At 43.3% G+C, this 25,488-nt stretch overlaps 1 protein-coding gene across 23 annotated transcripts in view; it reads left to right on the top strand.

The window, feature by feature from the left end:
* The window catches only part of DLG2 (discs large MAGUK scaffold protein 2), a 1,449,438-nt gene that overhangs the window by 1,307,762 nt on the left and 116,188 nt on the right, over positions 1 to 25,488 (top strand). For all 23 annotated transcript variants that reach the window (XM_005287552.5, XM_005287553.5, XM_005287554.5 and 20 more), the window contains one exon: positions 12,235 to 12,349. In XM_005287552.5, the coding sequence (XP_005287609.1) occupies positions 12,235 to 12,349 (115 nt within the window). The remainder of the gene's footprint in view (positions 1 to 12,234; positions 12,350 to 25,488) is intronic.

The following is a 25,488-nucleotide window of genomic DNA, read 5'->3' on the forward strand; positions in this document are numbered from 1 at the left end:
GAGACATATGGTGCTTTGCTGAGCAAGTGCTGGCTGTGCAAGTCAGATGCCTGGGGGCAAATTATGTACCCAATTTTTCCAAGATTTCAAACTGTGTTCCTAAGACAGAACATATGTGTCCTGTTTGTTCCACATCCTCTTCCTGCTTTCACTACTTGCTTTGCACCTCATTGAACATGTTACCTGGTAAATTGTGTGAGACATAGTCAATATGAGCTTTGTGTAATTTGACCCACAAGGAGTCACGTTTTGTTTTGAGCACATCCGAAAAAAAAGGATTAAAAAAATCCAATAAAGTGCTATGTGGGGATATAAAATAAAGTCCTATGTAGGGGAAATAATTCTCAAACCCTTTTTGCGATTTGAACAATCCTTCTGAAGGATATCTGGTCATTTAAAGCCTTATTCAACAGCTGGAAGGATTTGGAGTAAATTCTCAACTGGTCAGGCTGATAACGGATAGGCCAAAGACAGGAAGTAACAGGGGCAGTTCGAATAATGCCTCAATAGGACACAAACTCCTTGTCACTAAAGACTTGATTCATTTATAAGGCCTAAAGTCTTTGAAACTACAGCTTCAATTTGGATTTGACTCATTCATTCTGACTATGAATTGGACATGACATTAGTTTTCTAAATATTTTGTGGGGGGAAATATATACTTTCAAGGGGTTTTTTTTATATTCACAACTTACCAGATATGAAGCCTGTATCTAAAAGAGTGACAGATGGAAGAAGCATTACCGTCAGTAGTAAAGAAAATGAAAAGAAAGTTGGCAGTGACATTTGGAATGTGATGCCAGCTTCAGAGCAAGTGTGCAAAGGCAAGGTTTGATTTGAAGATAGTTAAAGGTGTAAATACATTTGGTAAAGAGCAGGTAGTGGATATAAGGAGAAGGACTAGTTAAGGAACTAAGGTCCATATCCTCAAAGATACTTAGGCATCTAACTCCCATTGGTTTCAGTGGGCGTGAGGCCCCAAAATACCTTTTGAGGATCTGAGCATATGTCATCAGTGAGTTTACAGGCCTGAAGTTTCAGAGGCCAAAGCAATGGGTGAGCTCACAGAGTGTGCTGGCATCTTTAAAAGGGGAAGGAGATTTTTCTCTGGGTGCCTGAAAAAGAGTGTGTGTGTTAAAAATCTTAATAAATGCATTTGTTCAAAATATAGAAGGTAGTAAGATGTAAAGGCATCTTCCCTCCAGAGATATCAAGACCAATGTTGTTTATCATTTCCTTTGCTTTTGGAAACCTGGGTAATCTCATTACAAATGGGAGAAATGTTAGTGAGAAGTAATCGCAACATAACTTCGGGCTGTATAGTGTACAAACTGTACAGTACAGTGGCTCTCCAATTCTGACTGGGGCCTCTGGATGCTACCGTAACAAATACAAAATAAGTCTAACAAATGGAAACATTATTCTGTTGATGGTGCCAGAATCTTGTGCAATGAATTCATTAGTGACATTTAGTGAATGTTTATACTGTAAATTTGGTTGCTATCAAGTCACATTTACCTTCAGAATTGTTAGAACATAGGAATTGCCAGACTGGATCAGATTCAAGGTCCATCAAGTTAAGTATCCCATCTGTGATAGTGACCAGTACCGGATGTCACAGAGGAAAGGTATTGCAGAGGGATTATCTGCATACCACATAGGTCTTTCTCCTCCTTATTTGGGCTAACAGGCTATTCAGAGAACTCATTCTGTGCAGATTAATGATCAGTGAAAATGTTTGTAATCTGAGAAGTAAATACTTTACAGCCTCAGATTATTAAAGGTTTTTTATTATTTCAACATGTACAATAAATATATTCTTGGTGAGGAGTTAGGCTTGATGCATGGTGTTAAACACGAAGGCTTAACTATGCTGTGTAGGAAACATATGTCAGAAGAATAAAAGTTAAAAGAGTGTATCTCATTTTTAATGTTATGATCTATTATTATTTATTTGTATTACAGGAGTTCCTAGAGGTTCTGACTGAGACTGGTGCTAGGCACTGTTAAACACATAGTAAGAGCCAGTCCCTGCCCAAAAGGGTGAAATCCTGGCTTGATTGACGTCAGTGACATTATCTGTGGTTTAAACAGACAAGACAAAGGCTGGCAGGGAAAACAGAGGCACGGCGGGTTGAAGCAACTTGCCCAAGATCACGCCGCAAGTCACTCGTGGTAGAGCTGGGAATTCATACACATTCTGAAGGCTCTTTGTACTTAAAAAGATAAAGTGTACAGCCTGGGTTATCAGCCTGGGTGGTCATGACCCCCTTCCCTTCCTTTATGCTTACATGGCAGGAGGGACGGGATCATGGACACTACTTTCTCTTGTAACATGAGGATGGGGTATGGAAAAGGCTAGGAAAATTATAAAATGACTAGGAAAAGTGGGGGCATGTGAATGATCAGTGAGGATCCCAAAGCAAGCAGATATCCAGCTCAAACAGGATAGAATTTAATGGCCTAATCACTAAGCATATCATTTTTCCATTAACGGCTTGGTCCTGCAAAGTGCTGTGCACTTTGGCCCTGATCCAGCAAATCGGTTAAGCACATGTGTAACTTTAAGCACTAGTGGGCCCAATGAACTGCACAGGAAACTGACCTGGAGTCAAAGGGACTACGCATGGGCTTAAAGTTAAATATATACTTAAGTGCTTTGCTGGATCAGGGCCAGAGTACTTGGCACCTTGCAGGATCAAACTTTAAGGGATCAATTCATTGTTGCAATTCACTAATACAGGGTGGGTAGAATTCTGATGTGGAACCCTTTTGCACTTTGCTGTGCTGTGCAGGGCAACACGAATTGGGATCTAAACTCCTTAGTACAAGGTAAAAATGATGAACAGAATAGGGAGGACATAGGAGCCTGACCCTGCGGTAATGAAAGGGATGTTGTTCATCCTGACTAGTTGAAATAAGGCCAAAGGAAGTAAGTACATCGCTTTGCATGCTGTGGACCACACCACAGCCTGTCTCTTCTGACACATCTATTCTCTACCCCAGGGCAGGCAAACTTTTTGGCCTGAGGGCTGCATCAGGTTTCGGAAATTGTATGGAGGGCCGGTTAGGGGAGGCTGTGCCTCCCCAAACAGCCAGGCGTGGCCCGATCCCCGCCTCCTACCCCCCGCCCCCCGCTTTCTTGCCCCCTGACAGCTCCCCCCCGAGACTCCTGCCCCATCCAACTCCCTCCCAGGACCGTTGCCCCATCCACCGCCCCTGCTCCCTGTCCCCTGACCGCCCCCAGAACCTCCACCCTTGAATGCCCTCCCCCCCCGCCCCATCCAACCACCCCTTCTCCCTGACCGCTCCCGGAACCCCTGCCCCTGACTGCCCCCTGCCGCCCCATCCAACTCCCCCCTCCTTCCTGACTGCCCCCCCGGGACCCTGCACCCATTCAACCCCCCGTTCCCTGCCCTCTGACCACCCCAACCCCTATCCACACCCCGCCCCCTGACCACCACCCTGAACTCCCCTTTCCACTCTCCAACCCCCGCTGCTCCCTTACCGCACTGCCTGGAGCCCCGGTGGCTGGTGGCGCTACAGCTGGAGCCAGCCACACCACTGTGCAGCACAGCACCGGTCAGGCCGCGGCTCAGAGCCCACAGCATTTGCGTCAGCGGTGCGGTGCGCTGAGGCTGCGGGGGAGAGGGAACAGCAGGGGAGGGGCCGGGGGCTAGCCTCCCGGGCCAGGAGCTAAGGGGCCAGGCAGGAGGGCCCTGTGGGCCAGATGTGACCCGTGGGCCATAGTTTGCCCACCTCTGCTCTACCTACACCCCACTTGTGCCCTTATCAAAGGTAGTATCCCCCATAGCATGCAAAACCCGTTTAAAACTAATGCTCCAGTGCTCTTTTGAATATTAAAATAATAAATACTGTACCAGGCTTCAGGGAAAACAGTCACAATTTCTATATCCTAGGTACTTCCCCAATCCCATTACCATTGTATCTGAGAACCCCACAGTCTTTAATGGATTTACCCTCATTACACTCCTATGAGGTAGGGAGATGATATTATCCCAATTTTACAGATGGGAAACTGAGGAGCAAAGTGATTTACCCAAAGTCATGCAGGAAGTCTGTGGCAGAGTAGGGGATTAAACCTAGGTCTCCAAAGAATCTTAACCCCTGGTCAATTCCTCCTCTCTAATCCAGGATGTACATATGTTGAATACTTGTTGTTGGTGGGAAACCTAAAAAGTTTAAAACAAATTTATATGCCCTCACAGAAGTAGCAGACAGATTAAAAAGGATCCCAACTTTGTATTTATAATAAAAAAGAAATCTTAAGCTATCCAACAAAGACAACTTGCCTCATAGACTTTAAGGTCAGACGGGACCATCGTGATCATCTAAACTGATCTCCTACACATTGCAGGCCACAGAACCTCACCCACCCACTCCTGTAATAGACCCCAACCTCTGGCTGAGTTACGGAAGTCCTCAAATCATGATTTAAAGACTTAAAGTTACAGAGAATTCACCATTTACACTAGTTTAAATGTGCAGTGACCCATGCCCCATGTTGCAGAGGTGAAAAACTCCCAGGATCTCAGCCAATCTGACCTGGGGGAAAATTCCTTCCCGACCCCAAATATAGTGATCAGTTAGACCCTGAGCATGTGGGCAAGACCCACCAGACAGATATCTGGGAAAGAATTCTCTGTATTAACTCAGAGCCCTCCCCATCTAGTGTCCCATCTCCAGCAGTTGGGAATTTTTGCTACTGGCAGTCACTGATGGGCCATATGCCATTGTAGGCAGTCCCATCATAACCATCCCCTTCATAAGCTTATCAAACTCAGTCTTGAAGCCAGGTTTTTTGGCCCCACTGTCCCCCTTGGAAGGCTGTTCCAGAGTTTCACTCTTATGATGGTTAGAAGCCTTCATCTAATTTCAAGCCTAAACTTATTGATGGCCGAGAGTAAAGGGAGAAAAAGAATGGTTTACATAAATAGTATAAATAACTATACTACAATGATAGTATCTTGCGCCCTCAGAGATCCAAGGCATTCAGCTGACAACTTGACACCTGAGCTGTACGCTTTGTATCCAGACAAAACCTGTTGGCTAGAACTTCCTCTGGTGTAAACCGGCATAGCTCCATTAAAACTGTGCTACATTTACACCAACTGAGGATCTAGCTCCATCATCCACTAGTCTTTACTTATACTAGCTGGTACTGATTTGACATGTCCTTTTCAAGCTGATATTTTGTCTTCTAATACTTTTCTACTGTTTTTTAAAAACAAATATAACATGGTATTAATCATCTTGAAAGTGGACGATTAGGGTTTTACATTGCTTTTTTTTCTTGTACAGTCTGAAAAAAGAGTGATCCTTTGCCAACCAATCACCCATGTTATTGGCAGTCACTGCTTCACAATGCACCAAACAGGGTTACAGGTGCATTATTTAAAAAATCTAATAGCAGCACTTATGAAAGCTTTTATCATTTTGAAGCAGACATTGATGAACCTGCATATTACTACCTGCTGACAGAAGGAATTAAGATCTCTCTAATGGTGCCAACATTAGATAAGTTCAAGCTAATATAGGCTGGGTCTGCTAACATTCATGCATTTCAGTGGTGTCATTTCCACTGCTATATAGTATACCAGCATTTCCATCAGAATCTGTTTTCAGGTTTTGGTTGGTTTGGTTTTTTTTGACTATTATTCAGTCTAAACTGCAACCTGTCATACAAGAGTGAGGATGGAAATAATTACATTTTAATATATTACAAAGATTCTTAACTGTTTTTTGGGGGGAGCTGCAAAATGCTTGTTCTTGTGTTTTCCGTTGCTATGCTCTAATTTTATAACTAAAAAGCAACTTCAGCAAAATTAAAATGTTCCTGCCACTGGCCTGTGCAGTGGATTTAGCCTGGTGGATGTTATAGGTGACTTGGACCTCAAGCACCAAAAATGGGTTCTTGGAATTAGTTTCCTACATTAATTTTTAGGCTCCTAATAAAGGGCCCTGACTTTTGTTATTGGAAAGCCTCTAGGCATGACTGGTGCGTATGGTAGGCGGGGGGAGGCTATGCCTCCCTAGACAGCCCAGTGTGGCCCCGCCCACACTCTGCCTGGAAGGCCCCCTCCTGCTTGTGCTTTCCCTTGGTCTCAGCCCAGGCACACTGGCTGCTTCTCTTCAGGGAAGCATGCTGAGGCTGAGGCTAGGGCTGGGGGGGCGGGGCTGCCTGCCCTGCACTGGGGTGGAGGGGCTGCAGGAGGGGACTTGGGGGGACAAGCAATGCCTGCCTGGCGCTCGGGAGCTGGGGCGGGGGCTGGCAGCCGCAGGGAGGGAGGCTCTGGGCTCCAGCAGGGGAAAGAGAGCAGGAGGGGTGGGGCCAGGCCGGGACTAACTACACTGAGCCGGCTGGTCACCCGCTGCCCAGGCCTCTAGGGAGCACGAGAACTTCAGTTACCTGAACCGGTATATGAATCACATGCCCATTTTCATGGAGATTTTGCTAAGTAAAAGCTGGCAAAGTGTGGCAGTGTATCAGACAGTGATGTGCTGTTGTTTTCTTCTTTCTTCAAAGGGCCACAAGACGGTGAATCAGCCTTTCACTGAATGTATTTTTCCCTTTTGTCCATCTGTCATGACCTTAATTGTCTGAATTGATTTTTTCCAGAAACTGCATCACATTACTTGCTCATATTCAATTTGTGATTCACTATATCCCCAGATCCTGCTGCCTAGTCAGTTGTTCCCCATTTTGTAGTTGTGCATTTGATTTTTTGCTTCCTAAGGCCTGGTCTACGCTGGAGGGGGGGGTCGATCTAAGTTACGCAACTTCAGCTACGTGAATAATGTAGCTGAAGTCGATGTATTTAGACCTACTCACCGCAGTGTCTTCACTGCAGTGAGTCGACTGCTGCCACTCCCTTGTCGACTCCGCCTACGCCTCTTGAGGTGGTGGAGTACAGGAGTCGACGGGAGAGCGCTCGGGGGTCGATTTATCGTGTCTAGACTAGACACGATAAATCGATGCCTGCTGGATCGATCCCTGCCTGCCGATCCAGCGGGTAGTGTAGACATACCCTACGTGTAGTACTTTGCACTTGCCTTTATTGAATTTCATCATGTTGATTTCAGACCAATTCTCCAATTTGTCAAGGTCATTTTAAATTCTCATCCTGTCCTTCAAAGTTCTTGCAACCCCAGCTTGGTGTCATTACAAATTTTGTAAGCATTCTCTCCACTCCATTATCCAAGTCATTAATGAAACTATTGAGTATAACCAGACCCAGGACTGACCCCTAGGGACCACACTAGAGATGTCTTCCCATGTTGAGAGTGAACCATTGATAACCACTTGATATGTAATTGGTTTAATAAACATCTAATTTTTTTATCTTAGTTCAATTAAAAAAAAAAAAAAGCCCCGGTGCTGAAATTTGCCTCCCATGCTGCAGAAGCCTCACATATACTATGTTATTTATTAAAATCAAACTGGGGCCTGTAGTTTGACTCCATGAACACCTAGCATGTCGTTAGTAAATATTTAAAATATTTAAAAGTCATAACAAATCTTATAAGTATCTTCTAGGAAAATTCAGAATAAATTTTCAATCAAAGAAAACAATTTCAAGTACCTGACCTTGATGAAATGTCATCCAAAGTCAAAACAGTACAAAACACAATAAAGTCGTCTTCATCGTCCGACCATCCCATTGAAGTATCAAAGGTGTTGGTGTGCAAACTGCAAGTAATTTGATGCTGTGCTATATGTTAGCAACAAGAAAAAAGTGAAGGAAAGTGTGGGCCTGTGGGTCCCTTACTGAATGAGGGAGGCAACCTAATGACAGAGGATGTGGAAAAAGCTAATGTACTCAATGCTTTTTTTGCCTCTGTCTTCACGAACAAGGTCAGCTCCCAGACTGCTGCACTGGGCAGCACAGCATGGGGAGGAGGTGACCAGCCCTATGTGGAGAAAGAAGTGGTTTGGGACTATTTAGAAAAGCTGGATGAGCACAAGTCCATGGGGCCGGATGCGCTGCATCTGAGGGTGCTAAAGGAGTTGGCGGATGTGATTGCAGAGCCATTGGCCATTATCTTTGAAAACTCATGGCAATCGGGGGAGGTCCCGGATGACTGGAGAAAGGCTAATGTAGTGCCCATCTTTTAAAAAAGGGAAGGAGGATGATCCAGGGAACTACAAGCCAGTCAGCCTCACCTCAGTCCCTGGAAAAATCTTGGAGTAGGTCCTCAAGGAATCAATTCTGAAGCACTTAGAGGAGAGGAAAGTGATCAGGAACTGTCAGCATGGATTCACCAAGTCATGCCTGACTAACCTAATTGCCTTCTATGAGGAGATAACTGGGACTGTGGATGAGGGGAAAGCAGTGGATGTGTTATTCCTTGACTTTAGCAAAGCTTTTTATATGGTCTTCCACAGTATTCTTGCCGGCAAGTTAAAAAAGTATAGACTTGCCGGCTGGATGAATAAACTATAAGGTAGATAGAAAGCTGGCTAGATCGTCTGGATCAACAGGTAGTGATCAATGGCTCCATGTCTAGTTGGCAGCCGGTATCAAGCGGAGTACCCCCAGGGTCGGTCCTGGGGCCAGTTTTGTTCAATATCTTCATTAATGATCTGGAGGATGGCATGGACGGCACTCTCAGCAAGTTTGCAGATGACACTAAACTGGGAGGAGTGGTAGATATGCTGGAGGGTAGGGATAGGATACAGAGGGACCTAGATAAATTAGAGGATTGGGCCAAAAGAAACCTGATGAGGTTCAACAAGGACAAGTGCAGAGTCCTGTACTTAGGACAGAAGAATCGCATGCACTGCTACAGACTAGGGACCGAGTGGCTAGGCAGCAATTCTGCAGAAAAGGACCTAGGGGTTACATTGGACAAGAAGCTGGATATGAGTCAACAGTGTGCCCTTGTTGCCAAGAAGGCTAACGGCATTGCCAGCAGATCGAGGGACATGATCATTCCCCTCTATTCAACATTGGTGAGGCCTCATCTGAAGTACTCTGTCCAGTTTTGGGCTCCACACTATAAGAAGGATGTGGAAAAATTGGAAAGAGTCCAGCGGAGGGCAACAAAAATGATTAGGGGGCTGGAGCACATGACTTATGAGGAGAGGCTGAGGGAACTGGGATTGTTTAGTCTGCAGAAGAGAAGAATGAGGGGGGGATTTGATAGCTGCTTTCAACTACCCGAAAGGGGGTTCCAAAGAGGATGGATCTAGACTATTCTCAGTGGTAACAGAACAAGGAGTAATGGTCTCAAGTTGCAGTGGGGGGGAGGTTTAGGTTGGATATTAGGAAAAACTTTTTCACTAGGAGGGTAGTGAAGCACTGGAATGGGTTACCTAGGGAGGTGGTGGAATCTCCTTCCTTAGAGGTTTTTAAGGTCAGGCTTAACAAAGCCCTGGCTGGGATGATTTAGTTGAGAATTGGTCCTGTTTGAGCAGGGGGTTGGACTAGATGACCTCCTGAGGTCCCTTCCAACCCTGATATTCTATGATTCTATAATTCTATAGAGAGTCATCTTTTTGATCTTCATTTCTCACTCTACAGATTGGAGTCTAAATATAGGAATTCCTCCCACACCTCAGATGCAGTATCTGTGTGGGATTTCTTTATTAAAGGAGAAAGCTATGATTGAAGCTACTCTGGTGTAAATTATTTCTTTTCTTGACCTAATCCAGTTGTAAAGCACCAAAACCTCTTGACATACACCTTGAAATATAGTTTAACATCATTGTGAGTGTATATAATGCTTGTGAAAGGGGCCACACTGACAGCCCTTGAGACTGTCTCTGTTTATCCACAGGTAGAATGTGAGCAATGGAAATACAGGCTCCTTTTTTTAATTGATTGTTTTACATGTACCTTTCATAAATATCAAGCAGGTTTACAATATAGCAAGAAGCACATAATGAGGTAGAGTAAAAATAAATAGCTGTAATAGTAATAATAAAAAGTTAATGTAATATTTTATTTGGCTTCCCAGAAACAAAACAATTTACAAAATGAATCTTGACCAAATTGACCAAAGGGAAAATGTACAAATCCTAGATTAGGGGTAAAATTTGCAAAAGCACCTAAGTCCCATTTTCAAAAGTGATTTAGGGCCAGATTTTTGAAGGTATTTAGGTGCCTAACTCCCACTGACATAAAGTATCTGGCCCTCCAGCACTTGGGAGCCCAAGTACCATTGATTTTCAATAAGATTTAAGCTCCTAAATGCTTAAATCACTTTTGAAAATGAGACTTAAATCTTGTCTATACAGTGCTTTAGTCCACATCAGAGGGGTTTCAATCGGAGTCAAGATTTCTGATAAAGAAAATTGGATTCAAGTGAGAAGAGGATCTGCTAAATTATGAACCTGAAGGAACAGCATGATCTGAAAACTTGCTCCAGTAGTTTGTACACAAACAAAAGCAATGGATACGGTTGCCAACTTTCTACTCACACAAAACCAACACCCTTGCCCTGCCCTGCCCCTCATCTGAGGCCCCGCCTCTGCCCCGCCCCTTCTCTGAGGGCCCGCCCCCCTATTCGATCCATCCCCCCTCCCTCTGTCACTCACTCTCCCCACCCTCACTCACTCGCTCATTTTCACCAGGCTGGCTCAGGAGATTGAGTTGCGGGAGGGGGTGAGGGCTCCGGCTGAGAGTGTGGGCTCTGGGGTGGGGCCAAGGATGAGAGGTTTGGGGTGCAGGAGGGGGCTCCAGGCTGGGAGGTGGAGCTGAGGGGTTCGGAGTATGGGCGGGGGCTCGGGTTGAGGCAGGGGGTTGCAGAGTGGAAGGGGTATGGGCTCTGGGCTGGGGGTGCAGGTTCCGGGTGGGGCCAGAAATGAGAGGTTCAGGGTGTGTGCTCTGGGGTGGGGCTGCGGATGAGAGGTTTGGGGTGCAGGAGGGTGCTTTGGGCTGGGATTGAGGTGTTCGAAGGGCCTTCAACATCTGAACATGGAAATAGTAATTTCTACATAATTGATAGAGGTGTTGTGAGGATTAAATAACATTTATACATTCCTTTAAACACGTAAAGCTCAGTATAAGTATTATTGATATATTTTATTATTAAAATCAGTCTTTTCTTTAGCAAGTATGTAATATTGGGTTATGTGTTTGCCTGGCTTTCCATTGTAAGTGTCCTGTTTAATAGGAAGTCTCTGAATCACATTTCAGAAAAAATAAATCTTCTTAGTTTTCTTTAGCAACTCTCTCCAACTCTGAGCTGTATTATGGCTCAAAGGCAATGGAGCGGTGGAGAGAGGGAAGGAGTTAGCAGCTGGCTGTGAGTATGGTGGAGTCTGGAGGAATTATGCCTGCTTCTAAGAGCAGCAGTTGCTGCACCCAGTCCCATACTAAAGATGTAGGGTCCAATTCATTGTTGTCCTATACCTTGACCAATGCAAATTGGGTGTAAAATGCTACCATTCTGATCAGTAGCATTTTACAACTAGTTTGCATCCACATTGCACTAGTGTAAATAAGGTGCAGGGCAACGGTGAATCAGGTTCCCATTGTGTGCACACCCAAGCATTGTCTCTCAGATAGGTGCTCCTGCCCAGGGTGCGAAGCACTGGCTGGGCCTCAAGTTTACCTACACTCTGCTTCAAGGAGTGTGCAGCACGAGAGGGCCCCTTGGTATTCGGTGCTTTCTGTAAGGGTAACTCCTCTGGGGGCAGAAGGGATTCACTGCATGCTTTGCCCCCCACTGCACCCAGGCAGGGGCACTTTTCATGAAAATTCCAGTCAGTGTGGACAAAATAGCTCCCAAGGTATTTCCTTACTAAATGATATCGGGAGGGGTGGTTCTCCACTGCACAGTTCCACTTGAAAGAACTTTGGAAACTTTATTTATTGCTTCTTCATGTGTTGGTCCGACTGGTAATTTTACTGTACCTTGTGCTCCGTCAGCAAGGTAATTCAGTCACTGAGATGAAGGATGGATGGTCCAGTGGGTTCAGTTACATGGTCTGCCACAGGCTTTGTGTGTGACCTTTGGCAAGTCAGTCGCTCTGTTCCCCAGGTACAAAATAGGGATGACAGTACCTTGGTGTTGCGTGTGAATATATTAAAGATAGTGAAATGCTTAGATGCTACAGTAATGGGGTTATATACATGCTTAAGATAGATAGGTCAGGTGACCATGATTCTAAGAACATGTCCTGGATTTATTAATCTTAATATTCATTTGCATTTACCAGTTGTAATGCAGCTACAATAGAGGTTTGTTTGTTTTTTCCATCATCAGAGTACGCTCGATTTGAGGCAAAAATCCATGACCTACGTGAGCAGATGATGAACCACAGCATGAGTTCTGGGTCTGGCTCCCTGAGAACCAATCAGAAACGGTCACTCTACGTAAGGTAGGCACGGAATGTTTTTCCTGATGATAAATGTGAGCAGCTTCTCTACCATGTGGTTTGGAGAGCTGAGGAATATAACTGAGACATGTATCATGATGTGAGTTTATATGGTTCAAAATGTATAATGCAGTGAAATTAATATAATCTCTTGATGCGCCTATATTACTAATGCTATCATTCCAAGGCTATTTTTAAAGAGCAGTAGAAAGAGTTGTAGCAGTGCATTAAGAGGAAAACTTTCACCATTCGACAACCCACACAATAGCTGAAAAAACAGACGAGCTTTTCTGTATACTGAAGGCTTAGGTCAAATTCCATTGGACTGGGCACCATTCAAACTGCCCCAGCTACAGGGAGCTTATGATCTAAGAGGCAGGACGATACAGGATGACAATAATTATATAGGATGTACGCAATTCTTAGCTAGGCAGTACTAGTGATCACCGCTTTACCTTTGCCATAGTCATCCTATTTCAGTAGCCATTATTAACCAAAGGACTGGGATTCACACCTCTGATCCTAGCAAGTTTTGCGGCCAGCCCCTCATTTTGGCAATGGAAAGTATACTGCTCAAGGTAAGCATGTGGGGCTTAATGCCAAATATTTTAATAGCACTCCTACTTTTTAGGCCTTTCACTTCTACACTGTTTCCTTGTTCTGAGCATACCATTTGAAATTCTTGACAATCGCAAAGTACAGGGAAGCAATATGTCAACCTCCAGGCAGTGACAATTATTCATGGCGGGGGGGAGCTAATTCGGGTGGTAACATTGCAGAGATCCAATTAAGGCTAAATCCTAGATTTTGTCATTATGCCTTCAGCATGAGCGGAGAGGGTAGCAAAGAAGGAATTTAAGCAAGAGGGAAATATTTAAAGTAGGCAATTGGTGATCTCATTGCAGTTCCCAGTGACAGGAACCCCAACAGGCACTAATTGGTACTTCAGTAGAGAGGTCAAGGACTGAATGGGGATTGAGATGGAACTTCTCTCATATCCCCAGAGGTTGATCTGTCCAGACCAGGATGGAAGTATCTCAAATAGGCAGCAGGTTTAAAACAAACAAAAGGAAGAATTTCTTCACACAATGCACTGTCAACTTGTGGAACTCCTTGCCAGAAGATGTTGTGAAGGCCAAGACTATAACAGGATTCAAAAAAGAACTAGATAAGTTCATGGAGGATAGGTCCATCAATGGCTATTAGCCAGGATGGGCGGGGATGGTGTTCCTAGCCTCTGTTTGCCAGAAGCTGGGAATGGGCAACAGGGGATGAATCACTTGATGATTACCTGTTCTGTTTGTTCCCTCTGAAGCACCTGGCATTGGCCGCTGTTGGAAGACAGGATACTGGACTAGATGGACTTTTGGTCTGACCCAGTATGGCTGTTCTTATGTCATGGGTACAGGTTTAGCTGCACCTCTGACCCATCTCTGGTCTCTCTCTTAATGCACAACCACTGGTGTCAGGACTCCTGCATTAACTTTTCCTTTCAGTGAAATCACGTGATTCTCCACCTCCAACGGGCCAAGGGATGTGCTGCCCGCGGCTTCCCAGCGCCCCCATTGGCCTGGAGCGGTGAACCGCAGCCAGTGGGAGCTGCGATTGGCTGAACCTGCATACGCGGCAGGTAAACAAACTGGCCCGGCCCGCCAGGGTGCTTACCCTGGCGAGCCATGTGCCAGAGGTTGCCGACCCCTGCTCTAGAGTCATTGTCCATTCCGTTATCTTGTGACAACCCTCAATAGTTTGTTTGTCTTATCTTGAATCATTGTTTTGAATTCCTGATTGTTTCCCAACCAGGGCCGGCTCCAGGCACCAGCTTGGCAAGCAGGTGCTTGGGGCGGCCACTCCGGAGTGGGGCGGCAGGTCCAGCTATTCGGCGGCAATTCGGACGGTCCCTCACTCCTGCTCAGAGCAAAGGACCTTCCGCCGAATTGCCGCTGCAGATCGCAATCGCGGCTTTTTTTTTTTTTTGGCTGCTTGGGGTGGCCAAAACCCTGGAGCCGGCCCTGTTCCCAACATCCCTGTTGATTAAACCCAATACACCCAACAGTAAAAATCCCAATACATTATCCATAGATTATTAAAGAATAGCCCCATGTCTGCCACAGGAGGCACCTTGGTGGGGCAAATGTGGGGACATTTTTGATGTCATTACCAGTACAGCACTTGTTCTGTAAATAGAGGACTTCATTCTGCTCACAATCCAGCACCTTTCACAAGCATCAACTTAATACACAGGTTTTTTAAAAATCAAAACTTAACTTTAAATACAGGTAGAATACTTCTACCTGGAAAGAGATTCAGAAGCCCAAGGTCCGCATTGGCAGCACTCGCAGTGTAACTGACTCCATAGCCTCTGAGTAATCTTTTCAAAAGCACCTAAGTGCCATTTTCAAATTGATTTAGGCACTTAGGAGCCTAAGTCTTATTGAAAGTCAATGTGACATAGGGGTCTGATGGTCAGATTTTCCAAGAAATTTAGGCACCTAAAGGCACCTATTGGGATTTTCAATAGTACCTAAACAGGTGAATCAATGGGAGTTCGTCACCTGATCTACTTAAATGCTTTTGAAAATCTGTCTAGGTACCTATCTGCATCTTTAGGTGTCTTTTAAAATCTGAGCCTAAGTGTGTAGATCACTTTTGAAAATGGAACGTAGACTCCTAAGTTATTGAGGCCCTTTAGAAAATATTACCCTCTGTCTTAATACACAGCTGTTGAGGTAACATCTGTTGTTTTTAAATTCGCAATTGGAAACAAATAGTTTATAATTTTGTAAGATGGAGTTTGATTAAACAAAAATCTCCAGTAATCATCATGGTGACCTCGCAGTAGCCCGATACTCTTCTGATGTCTTTTAGCCATATGTTTAAATATCACTCCCCATACCACAAATACAGATCTGTTCTTTTATTTCAGAACTGAGTAGAAAAGCCTCAACCATAAAACCTCAAGAACCTCAGTTCATTTTTAGTTGCATAAATTCATGCAGTCAAAGCCAAGAAAGCTGGCTGGGTTCAGCTCTACTAAAAGTGTACTTGATAAGCACTGTATTTTACATATTATTATTATTTGTTTGGCATGTGGTACAACCTAGAGGCCACAGTCAGGGACATGGCCTCCATTGTGCTAGGCACTGTTGATTCAAATAATATATGGTCATTACTAAGGCAGTTTCTGTCTTTGTTAGGTACTGGGTCAGTGGGGTGGGGGGGAAGAATGACATAGCAAGCATGCCATGTTCTGTGAGGTTTTGATTTGCTGGGGACATTAAGGATATAATCCCCTTCTCATCGAGGGACCTTTGTGAGAAGTCTGCAGCATAAGAGAATACTGTAATAATGTTCTTGAAATTCAGGCCAAGTGCATTTTAGATGATCATTTTGGTAAGCATCTGTGCAGTGCGTGAAAGGACAAGATGCTGCTAATTATCCTAAAAATGTCTACGTAGCAATTCCCAGTTATGATGGAAAGTTAATGATTCAATTTTTCTTCATTTCTTCTTTATTTAAGACGTTGCGGTTTTGCCATTCTGCGTTGAATACAAGCTTGTGTGTGTGTGTATATATATATTCAGCTTGAAATGTTTTAGCGTTGGAGTTTTAATTGGGATAAATTTCATTGGTTAGGCAGTGCGTGGGTACATAAAGTAATTGCTGCGTAGATAAAATTACACTGGGAAAACCAGAAGAGAGGAAAACACGTTTCTCTTAAATTGAGAATTATTAAAAACTAAATACGACTAGTGCACCAGCAACAGCTGGATAGGAAGTGTCGGTCTTCTGCCCTTCTTGTGGAAACGTGTGAGAGGAAAGATAAAGTCTGTGGCAGGAGCCATGCAGAGTTTCCAGCAGATCCTTCCAACTGGGATTGAGTTTGCTACTTTCCTCATGGAATGGGCAGTGAGTTCAAACCCTAAAACTTGCAGATTTCCCCCCCCCCACGACCTTGGGGGAACCACGGCATGCTGGGGTCTCCATACCAATTCTGGAGACTCCCTGTCTACCATTGTCTCTGAAAGCATGGCTCCATCTGGCTCCTTAATCTTCTGCTGCCCCTGAAAATGACTTCAAGAGGGGTTCTTTCGTGCAGAGGGAGGCATGCAAAAAGCTAATACAGCCTCAGGGTCTGTGAAGGTTTGTGTGGATTCCTCACAGAATTGTATTTGACCCCACCCTCTCTGAAGAACTTCTGTCTTAAGAAGGTAGCTGATCCTCTCCTCACGCAGACAGGGGAATTGCACATGCTGATGCTTGGTACAGCCCAACCCCCTAACAAATGGAACACATTTAGTCATTAATATTAAATGAAGTGTAAAGAATATACAATATGAAGATAATGGTCATAGGTGCTAGAACTGCATTTGTCACAGCTGTTAAAATGTAGTCTTAAAAACTGTATATACTAAGAATAAACCAGAGAGAGGGATTTTTACATAAGGAATTGTGTAGCCCTTTGAACTCCTTTGTTTAATTTTGGTGGGTTGTATTCTTTTCTTGCTCTTTATCTTAGTCATTTCAAAGAGCCACTGCTGGTTCATGGAAAACATTTCTCTTCAACAGTATTTCTGACTATAAATCATATTTTCTGTGTTTCTCTTTATCTGTTCTCTTTAGTAGTGGCTTTATATAAAAATACTGTCCTTGTTTCTTAAGAATTCATCTGTTCCTGCTGCCCGTGAAGCACTAATCCCCTGTTTGGGATGTTATCAGAATGGCCACAGCAACCAACTGCAGGGCCACAAAGAGTATTATGAGACTCTAGGTGAGGATTGAAAAACAGGAGATGATTTACTTTTACTTTGGCATATAAATCGATTCAGTGAGAAAGAACAAGGGAAAGAAAAACAGACAATATGATGCCTGTGGAGGAACTGATGTGTAATGGGCTAAATAGTGGTTATTTATAGCTCCTTTATTGCCTGGCTAAGGTTAATGGATTTGTTTTGGATCAATTTGCTTTAATTAGAGTGCTGAGAGAAGGTTCTGCTTTTCACCACTTTTATTTCTTAGCAACTCAACTGCTAGCTCACAAACCCTTTGATAGGAGAGTAGGGTGAAGACCATCAATAAAGCTAAACATCGTGCTATACACAGGTGACTTTTTAGTGTTGACTACATTCTTGTCTTTTGAACTCAGAGGTTAAAACACTTGCTCTTGCAAAAACATGTATATTGGTTTAAAACAGCTGCGCTGTCCACTCCCAGTTCTGCAGAGTCACTCATGGGCTGTAGAATATGGCAACCTTTTGAAGGATTAAAATATTTAGGAAGTGAAGTCCCTTGGTTGAAAGGAATCCAGCCAGTGGAATTTTAGTGTTAATGGTCAAGCATTGGAGGGATCTGCTAGTGTAGACATGAAGAAACTATGCCATTAAATTAATAGATGCCTCAAATTGTGTGTATGTGTGTGTATCTTAAAGTAGATCAGTGCAAGATTTTCAGGAGATATAGGTTGGCATGTCAGAACTATACATCTCACTGCAGCCAGTTGAAAACTAGGTGTTAGAGGGAGCATACCATGCCAAAGGACCTGCCTTCATAGGATTGTCTCTCTGATTTCTTGGTGAAAAGGGTTCTGGTAAGTTTAGAATACACAACTACAGTACTTTCCAGTTTTTATATATTACAAATTGAACCTCTTCAGAAAGGTCTATAACTAAATATTATTACTGGGGGGAGTTAACCCAGAATCCATCTGGATGTTTAGAACCCCGGATTAAGTAATGGATCAAGACATTTATGGAGACTTAGGCTAGGTCTACACTGCATTTTTGTCATTAAAACTTTTTGTCGGTCAGGGGTGTAAAAACACCCCCTGACCGACAAAAGTTTTAACGATGAAAAGCACCGATGTGGAAAGTGCTTTGTCAGTGAGAAACACTCTCCCACCAACAAAGCTACCGCCCCTCATTGGGGGTGGTTTTATTTTGCCTGCAAGAGATTGTTGTCTTTTGTAAAGTGTTTAGATTGGCATGCCGCAGTCCAGATTTTTTTTTCCCATATCTAAACTGACTCCTTTACATCACAAGTCTGAGATGAATCACCACAGTTCAAATGGGCATGGAGCCTCAACCTCTATCAGCCCTAAACGTGGTCCTCCAGGTCAGGGCTGGGGCCCCTTGATGGGCAATGCAAGGTAGCTTGCACTGCTATTGCCCATGCTATACCAATTCTAACGATACTGTACAGTAAAGAGAGTACCTCAGGCACCTCAATCCAGGGAGCATTAAATTCAGTAAAAATGTTTGTTAAAAGGAAATTATTTTTGTCTTCATTTTGTTGTATTTGGTGTAAGACAGAATTCAAACAGAGTATTTTAAATTATGTTTAATTATGCAAAACTGGACAGAGTACTTCAGATGAGGCCTCACCAATGTTGAATAGAGGGGAATGATCATGTCCCTCGATCTGCTGGCAATGCCGTTAGCCTTCTTGGCAACAAGGGCACACTGTTGACTCATATCCAGCTTCTCGTCCACTGTGACCCCTGGGTCCTTTTCTGCAGAACTGCTGCCTAGCCACTCGGTCCCTAGTCTGTAGCAGTGGATGCGATTCTTCTGTCCTAAGTACAGGACTCTGCACTTGTCCTTGTTGAACCTCATCAGGTTTCTTTTGGCCCAATCCTCTAATTTATCTAGGTCCCTCTGTATAAATCTATGTTTTATAGACTATTATAACTCTGGACATCACACATGGTTCCATATCAGATTATTGTTTTACTGTGCCTGCCTATATGAACCTGAGCTTAATGCTTAGTGGACTGCTAGAAGGTGGTGATGAGCATAGTATAAGAAACCTATATAGAATAGCTATAGCTGTAAAATCATACAAAATTATAAGAAATCTTTAAAAGGGAGAAGTTTCAGAATTGTTCACAAGGTATCTTCAATCTTTCAAATCTGCATGCTCACGGGCAAAGTGGTCTGGAAAAATGAGCAGTGGGATGAGAATCAGGGAGCCCTGAGTTTTAACCTTGGCTTTGCCACCAAGTCACTGGATGACTTTCAGCAAATCTCTTCACCCCTCTGCCTCAGCTTCTCCATCTCTACAATCATGGGGATAAAACCCCCTTACCTCAGAGGGTTGTGAGGGATAATTAACTAATGTCAGCATGGCTCTTTGAACACTAAAAGCATTATATATGTGTTTGTATTTGCTAATTTATTTATTGAGCCACAAAGGGTAAAATGTGAACATTTGCCGTAGTAACTTATCGGGATTCCGTACAGCTTAAAGGAGATACTCCAGGGGCTAGGAGCATTCTATTGTGTACTCTGATTTCCAGAACAATGAATCCTCCACTTGGTGCTAGAGGCAGTACATGCACTTACTTAACTCCTTAAAAATAGACTTGATGCCATAGTTGTACTAGCACCTGGGGAGAGCTCTGTTTTGAAAATAGTCCCAGGATTTCGGCTCAAGCACTGCAGTGAGTTACAACTGAAGAGTTCAGTCTCCAAAGTTTGTTAGGATTGCAAGCAGCATCCAGTTGGTTACATTTATAGAATGCCTGTTACAGCCACCATTCTATCCTACTTTCTTTCTGGAGGCTAAACACTCCCATTGGCTTTAGTAAGCATTGGATTAGGTTTGAAAGACGGAATTCTCCTCTGAAAACCCTAAATGTGAAAAATGAACATGTAAAGATGACAAAATTGTGCCCTGAAGATCTGGGAGAAGAAGTTTCCCACTGCAAGAGAGACTCAGTGAAGATAAAACTTCACTAGATATGGGGGCGGGGGAGTTATGAAGGGGAATGGCAATTTAAAAATATAAAAAACTTCAAATACAGAAGCTGTAATAGCCTAGTCTTTATGTCCATAGAAATTACGGAGACACTCAACACTGCAGTCTATGGCATGATCTGCATATCTTAATCCATTAGTTAGCAGAACAAGCCTTCAGAAGTGTGGCGCATCCTTTCCTCTCTGCACATTTCTCCTCAGATATGCAGACTTACCGTAAACAAGCTGTAAAGGCAGCGGTGCTGTATCTGCTGTTTCTATTTCAGTAACAAAGTGCTTTGCATTTTTAGGTTTGCTTGTTTTGCAAATCAATACATTTCTCACATTCTTGTTGCTTGCCTCCCATAGTTGCTTCAAAATTCATTTGCCACTCTCAGGAATAAAATCAACAGCTATTGATACATACACACGGGCAGCGTGTTTTTCCAGACTGGATGGTTGTATAGTTCTTCCCATCCACAGTGCCACACCTGAAATTACTTCTCTTTCATGCTGAAAAACTTTATTACAGAATTATAGCTTTGGGAGGGGAGTTCTATGGGTGAACTTGCCACCTAAATATTACTATTTTATTTTTATAATCGCCAGAGCTTACACAGCCCTGATTGTACACTGCATGGCAAGATAGAAACCACTACAGCTCTCTCTTTATATCAAAACATAAATGGTGTTAAGTAGGATTTTTCATAATGTTTGGTAATTTACCTTTGATGAATCTCAAGCAATTCCAAATTCTAAATTATAGCACAGATTGAAAAAGTGCGTTGCAAAGAATCTCTCTAAATGGAACAATATAGAGAGAGTGATTTTAGTAAAGCATTTGTTAATATGTTTAGAAATTGTCAGATGTGTGTATGCCTAACCTGCACATGCAAAATGGGTCAGGGAGCTTGCAAGTGCATATTAGAGTTGGGAAATGGCAAATTGTGTAGGCAGTTACCCATTTGGCATATTCCACTTAAAGATGCATTTTTGAATATTCTACCGCTAGTGTTCAGCTATTGTTCTATTAATACAAGGTGTGGTCCAGCTCCTGTTGAAATCAAAGGGAGTCTTTTCATTGGCTTCAATGAGAGCTGTCTCAGGCTCATAACCAGGTAAAAATCCAAGACTATACGTTTCTGAGGCAGAAATAAAGCACAAATAAAGATCCCTCTCCAAAATGTCGCTTTTTTAAAGCAGGGCAAGATGGTCTCTTTTCAGGCTGAGCTCATTCCTTATCCCTTACTCCTTTTTTGGTTTTGTATGTGCTGTTTTTTGGAGCAGGAAGGCTGTCCTTATACTATCAGCTCAGTCCTCTGGATTATGGAGCTTCAGCAGCATCTGCTTCCTGACTCTCTAACACTTAGAATCATAGAATATCAGGGATGGAAGGGACCTCAGGAGGTCATCTAGTCCAACCCCCGGCTCAAAGCAGAACCAATCCCCAACTAAATCATCCCAGCCAGGGCTTTGTCAAGCCTGACCTTAAAAACCTTTAAAGAAGGAGATTCCACCACCTCCCTAGGTAACCCATTCCAGTGCTTCACCACCCTCCTAGTGAAAAAGTTTTTCCTAATATCCAACCTAAAACTCCCCCCAAAAAGGTCATTGAGTCCAGCCCCCTGCCTTCACTAGCAGGACCAAGTACTGATTTTGCCCTAGATCCCTAAGTGGCCCCATCAAGGATTGAGCTCACAACCAGGGGTTTAGCAGGCTAATGCTCAAACCACTGAGCTATCCCTCCTTCCCAATTTGGTTCCCTACTCCTGAAAAGGAAAACAGGGTTTGGGGCCTTTTTGGTCCTACTTGGGTAACCCCAAGCAAGCTGCCTGGGGGCCTCTTGAGACCCACCTGGGTAGCATAGCCTATACGTAGATAATTTTATTATTTTGGAGCTCAGCATGGAGCTAATAGCTAGAAAAAAGTACCCAGTTTACAGAACAATCCAAGACACTCTAAATGGAATGGGCCAATCAGACCAATTCATATGAAGGAACACAGGTGAAAGGTTGCCTTCTGGGATTCTAAGGTCATATGATTATTTTGTTAGCATGTCTGAAACCTATTTTACTCATCATTTTTGGTAAGGGGGATAGTTATTAGAGGATAGGAGAGACTGATTTTTAGAATTGCTGAGTACCCATGGCTCTAATTGGTGCCACAGGTGATCAGCGCCTCTGAAAATCAGGCCCATAAGTTTTCAGAGATCCTTAATTAAGGTCCCAATAATGGTGTGTGTATGCTGCGGCTGGCTAGCTATTCTCCATGTAAAAGACAAGTGTGAGAACTGTTAATCTGCAGACATTCACATCTCAGTGGCTCTTAAATTGAGACTTTAAAATTTGTTGGAGTTCTGGTGTGAAATGAACTAAAATGTGATATGCCAAAAGTACAGTGATATGCCTGAGATATATTCTGGGTGTATGAAATTTGATATACCTGATATATGGTCAGGTGGGGCTATTAGCTGCCAAATGACCTGGCTAAAGATTTCTCTAACACTGTGCTTATTATCTCAGCATATTTTCCTGCTGTATTAATATTTAAATAGTTAATAGTTTTTAAAAGGTAAAGTTGGTTTTACGGATATTAATAGTACTCCCTTTGGGGAGGAAAAAAGCAGGTAATGGACATCAAAGATCAAAAGTATAACCACAAAAAAGTCACAGCATTCTCATCTCAGATTCTGACACCAACCTTAACACAGCTACCTCTTATATTTACATTACAGTTGAGGCAGGACATTGCTGTCAGGGGCAGAAGAACCAATTCAGCCAAACTGAGCAAAAGGTGACGCGTTTGTGCATCTTTATGAGGTTCAAAATGTCATTTAACTCCACCCCCTACCGTCTGATGCTGGGAATCTCAACCCACTCCTGATGCTCTGGCTCCTTTCCCTAATAATGGCCCCCTAGAATGGACAATGTGCCTATCACAGACCTAAATTTGTTGTGCAACCAGGTTTTCCAGGCACACAGCCACACGTCCAGCTCAGCTACCGGCTGCTGGGGAATGGGATTGTCAAGGCTGTATCCCCACTTTGAACTTTAGGGTACAAATGTGGGGGCCTGCATGAAAACTTCTAAGCTTAACTACCAGCTTAGCTCTGGTCCGCTGCCACCATCCCAAGGCTAATTTCCTCCCCTGGGTAGCCTTGAGAGACTCTCCACCAATTCCCTGGTGAATACAGATCCAAACCCCTTGGATCTAAAACAAGGAGAAATTAACCATTCCCCTCCTTCCTCCCACCAACTCCTGGTGAATACAGATCCAACCCCCTTGGATCTAAAACAAGGAGAAATTAACCATTCCCCTCCTTCCTCCCACCAACTCCTGGTGAATCAAGATCCAAACCCCTTGGATCTTAAACAAGGAAAAATCAATCAGGTTCTTAAAAAGAAGGTTTTTAATTAAAGAAAAAAGTAAAAATCATTTATGTAAAATCAGTATGGAAATAACCTTACAGGGTAATCAAACTTAAAGAGCTCAGAGGACTCCCCTCTAGTCTTAGGTTCAAAGTACAGCAAACAAAGATAAACACTCTAGTAAAAGGTACATTTACAAGTTGAGAAAACAAAGGAAAACTAACACGCCTTGCCTGGATATTTACTTACGAGTCTGAAATAGGAGAGACTTGTTTAGAAAGATGTGGAGAACCTGGATTGATGTCTGGTCCCTCTCAGTCCTGAGAGCGAACACACTCCCAAACAAAGAACACAAACAAAAGCCTCCCCCCCCAAGATTTGAAAGTATCTTGTCCCCTTATTGGTCCTTTAGGTCAGATGCCAGCCAGGTTACCTGAGCTTCTTAACCCTTTACAGGGAAAAGGATTTTGGAGTCTCTGGCCAGGAGGGATTTTATAGTACTGTACACAGGACAGCTGTTACCCTTCCCTTTATAGTTATGACAGGGGTACACAGCCACTGGCCAGATATCTCTCGTTTTGTGGGAGATGGTGCAGTCTTTACCCAAAAGCTCCTTGCAAGGGGGGGTGATGGGAAGAGTCCATTTTTATCATTTTTATTTGGGCCTTCACAGCAGTTTTTTAGGTCCCCTCCCCAATGTAACCACCTCCTGTCCACCGATTTGCATGAGGGTGGCCTGAAGATTTTGGGGAGGGTTAGTGAGATGATTCTGATTCTGATCCCACCAAAACTCACCCGCTTTCTTTTTTAAAAAAGGGGACAATCTGTGGGCCACCCCAAAGATCCTGCTACAGAAGAAATGGAGCCTCGTGCTGTGCTGGACTCTGTGCATCTTGCCATTCTTTTAAAAAGCATTTCAAGGGAGGATTCTCCAATTGGTGAATTGTAGCTTGTTATGGGTCTGAACCTACAAGCTGCCGAACACTTCCTGTTAGGTGCTGAACACACTCAATTCCCATGGCACTCAGTACCTGGCAGGATAGGACCCTATGGAATAAACTACAGCTTGCAGTAGTTTTGTTGTTGTACAGGAGGACATGCGCTGATTTAAATTCTTTATTGTACAATATATACAGTAGATTAATCCTTTAAAAGATGCATTTTTCCATTGCATCTGAGTTCCCTATTCAGGTCATTCTTGTAGAAGTCCATTTCTTTACCTTGCCAGTGGATCTTTTAAGTATCACCTGCATCTAATTTTGTGCTAAATTACTGGCTGCGCAGTGAAATCATAAACTAAATACTGAATTACTAATCCCTGCTGGAACAGATTCTCTTTTAGCAAATATGGTAGAAATAAGTGGCATACACTTCTGGCCATTTTCCATGTTCTGTCCCATAAGATAGTTAAACAATGTCCTAGAACAGGTAATAGACTTAAGCATGTGCTAAGGAAGCAGTGCACCTTTTATTTTCATAGGAGATGCTTTAATAGCTTTTCAATATACATATATTCTATTTCCCAGATCCCTAGTGGCACTGCCAGTTTCACAGAGCAGTGCCTCACTCAGAGGGGAAGCGTCAACTAGAATACAGTAGTTTCCTAAAGCAGAAAACAATGATGAAAAGACTTTGCCTTGTTTAAGAATATGGGAATATGATTCTTGAAAGATTTAAATAACCAAAACAGCCACTATTTCAGATGGCCTGATTTTTTAATACAGATTCAGAACATGATCAATTAAGGCAGGAAAAAATGACAACAAAGTAGATTGTCTGGAGCTTAAAATGGCTGAAAGTGAATCAGCAAAACATGCATCTAGGGCTTTTCTGCTCTGTTTGAAAATATCATGTAGTCTCTGACAAACAGCTCTTATGTTTCCATGTCAACAGCTAAGAAAGGACATTGGTTAGTTTATTGCTCAGTGAGGTGCTGGGAAAGTACAAGCCAAGCTAGAACATGGATGTAGACAAGGAAACCAATCGAGGTAAAACGCCCCCATAAATTTAGTCAAGGTGGGGGGTATACTGCAGCAAAGTA

This window comes from Chrysemys picta, chromosome 1 (genome assembly GCF_011386835.1).
Source record: "Chrysemys picta bellii isolate R12L10 chromosome 1, ASM1138683v2, whole genome shotgun sequence".
NCBI lineage: Eukaryota > Metazoa > Chordata > Testudines > Emydidae > Chrysemys > Chrysemys picta.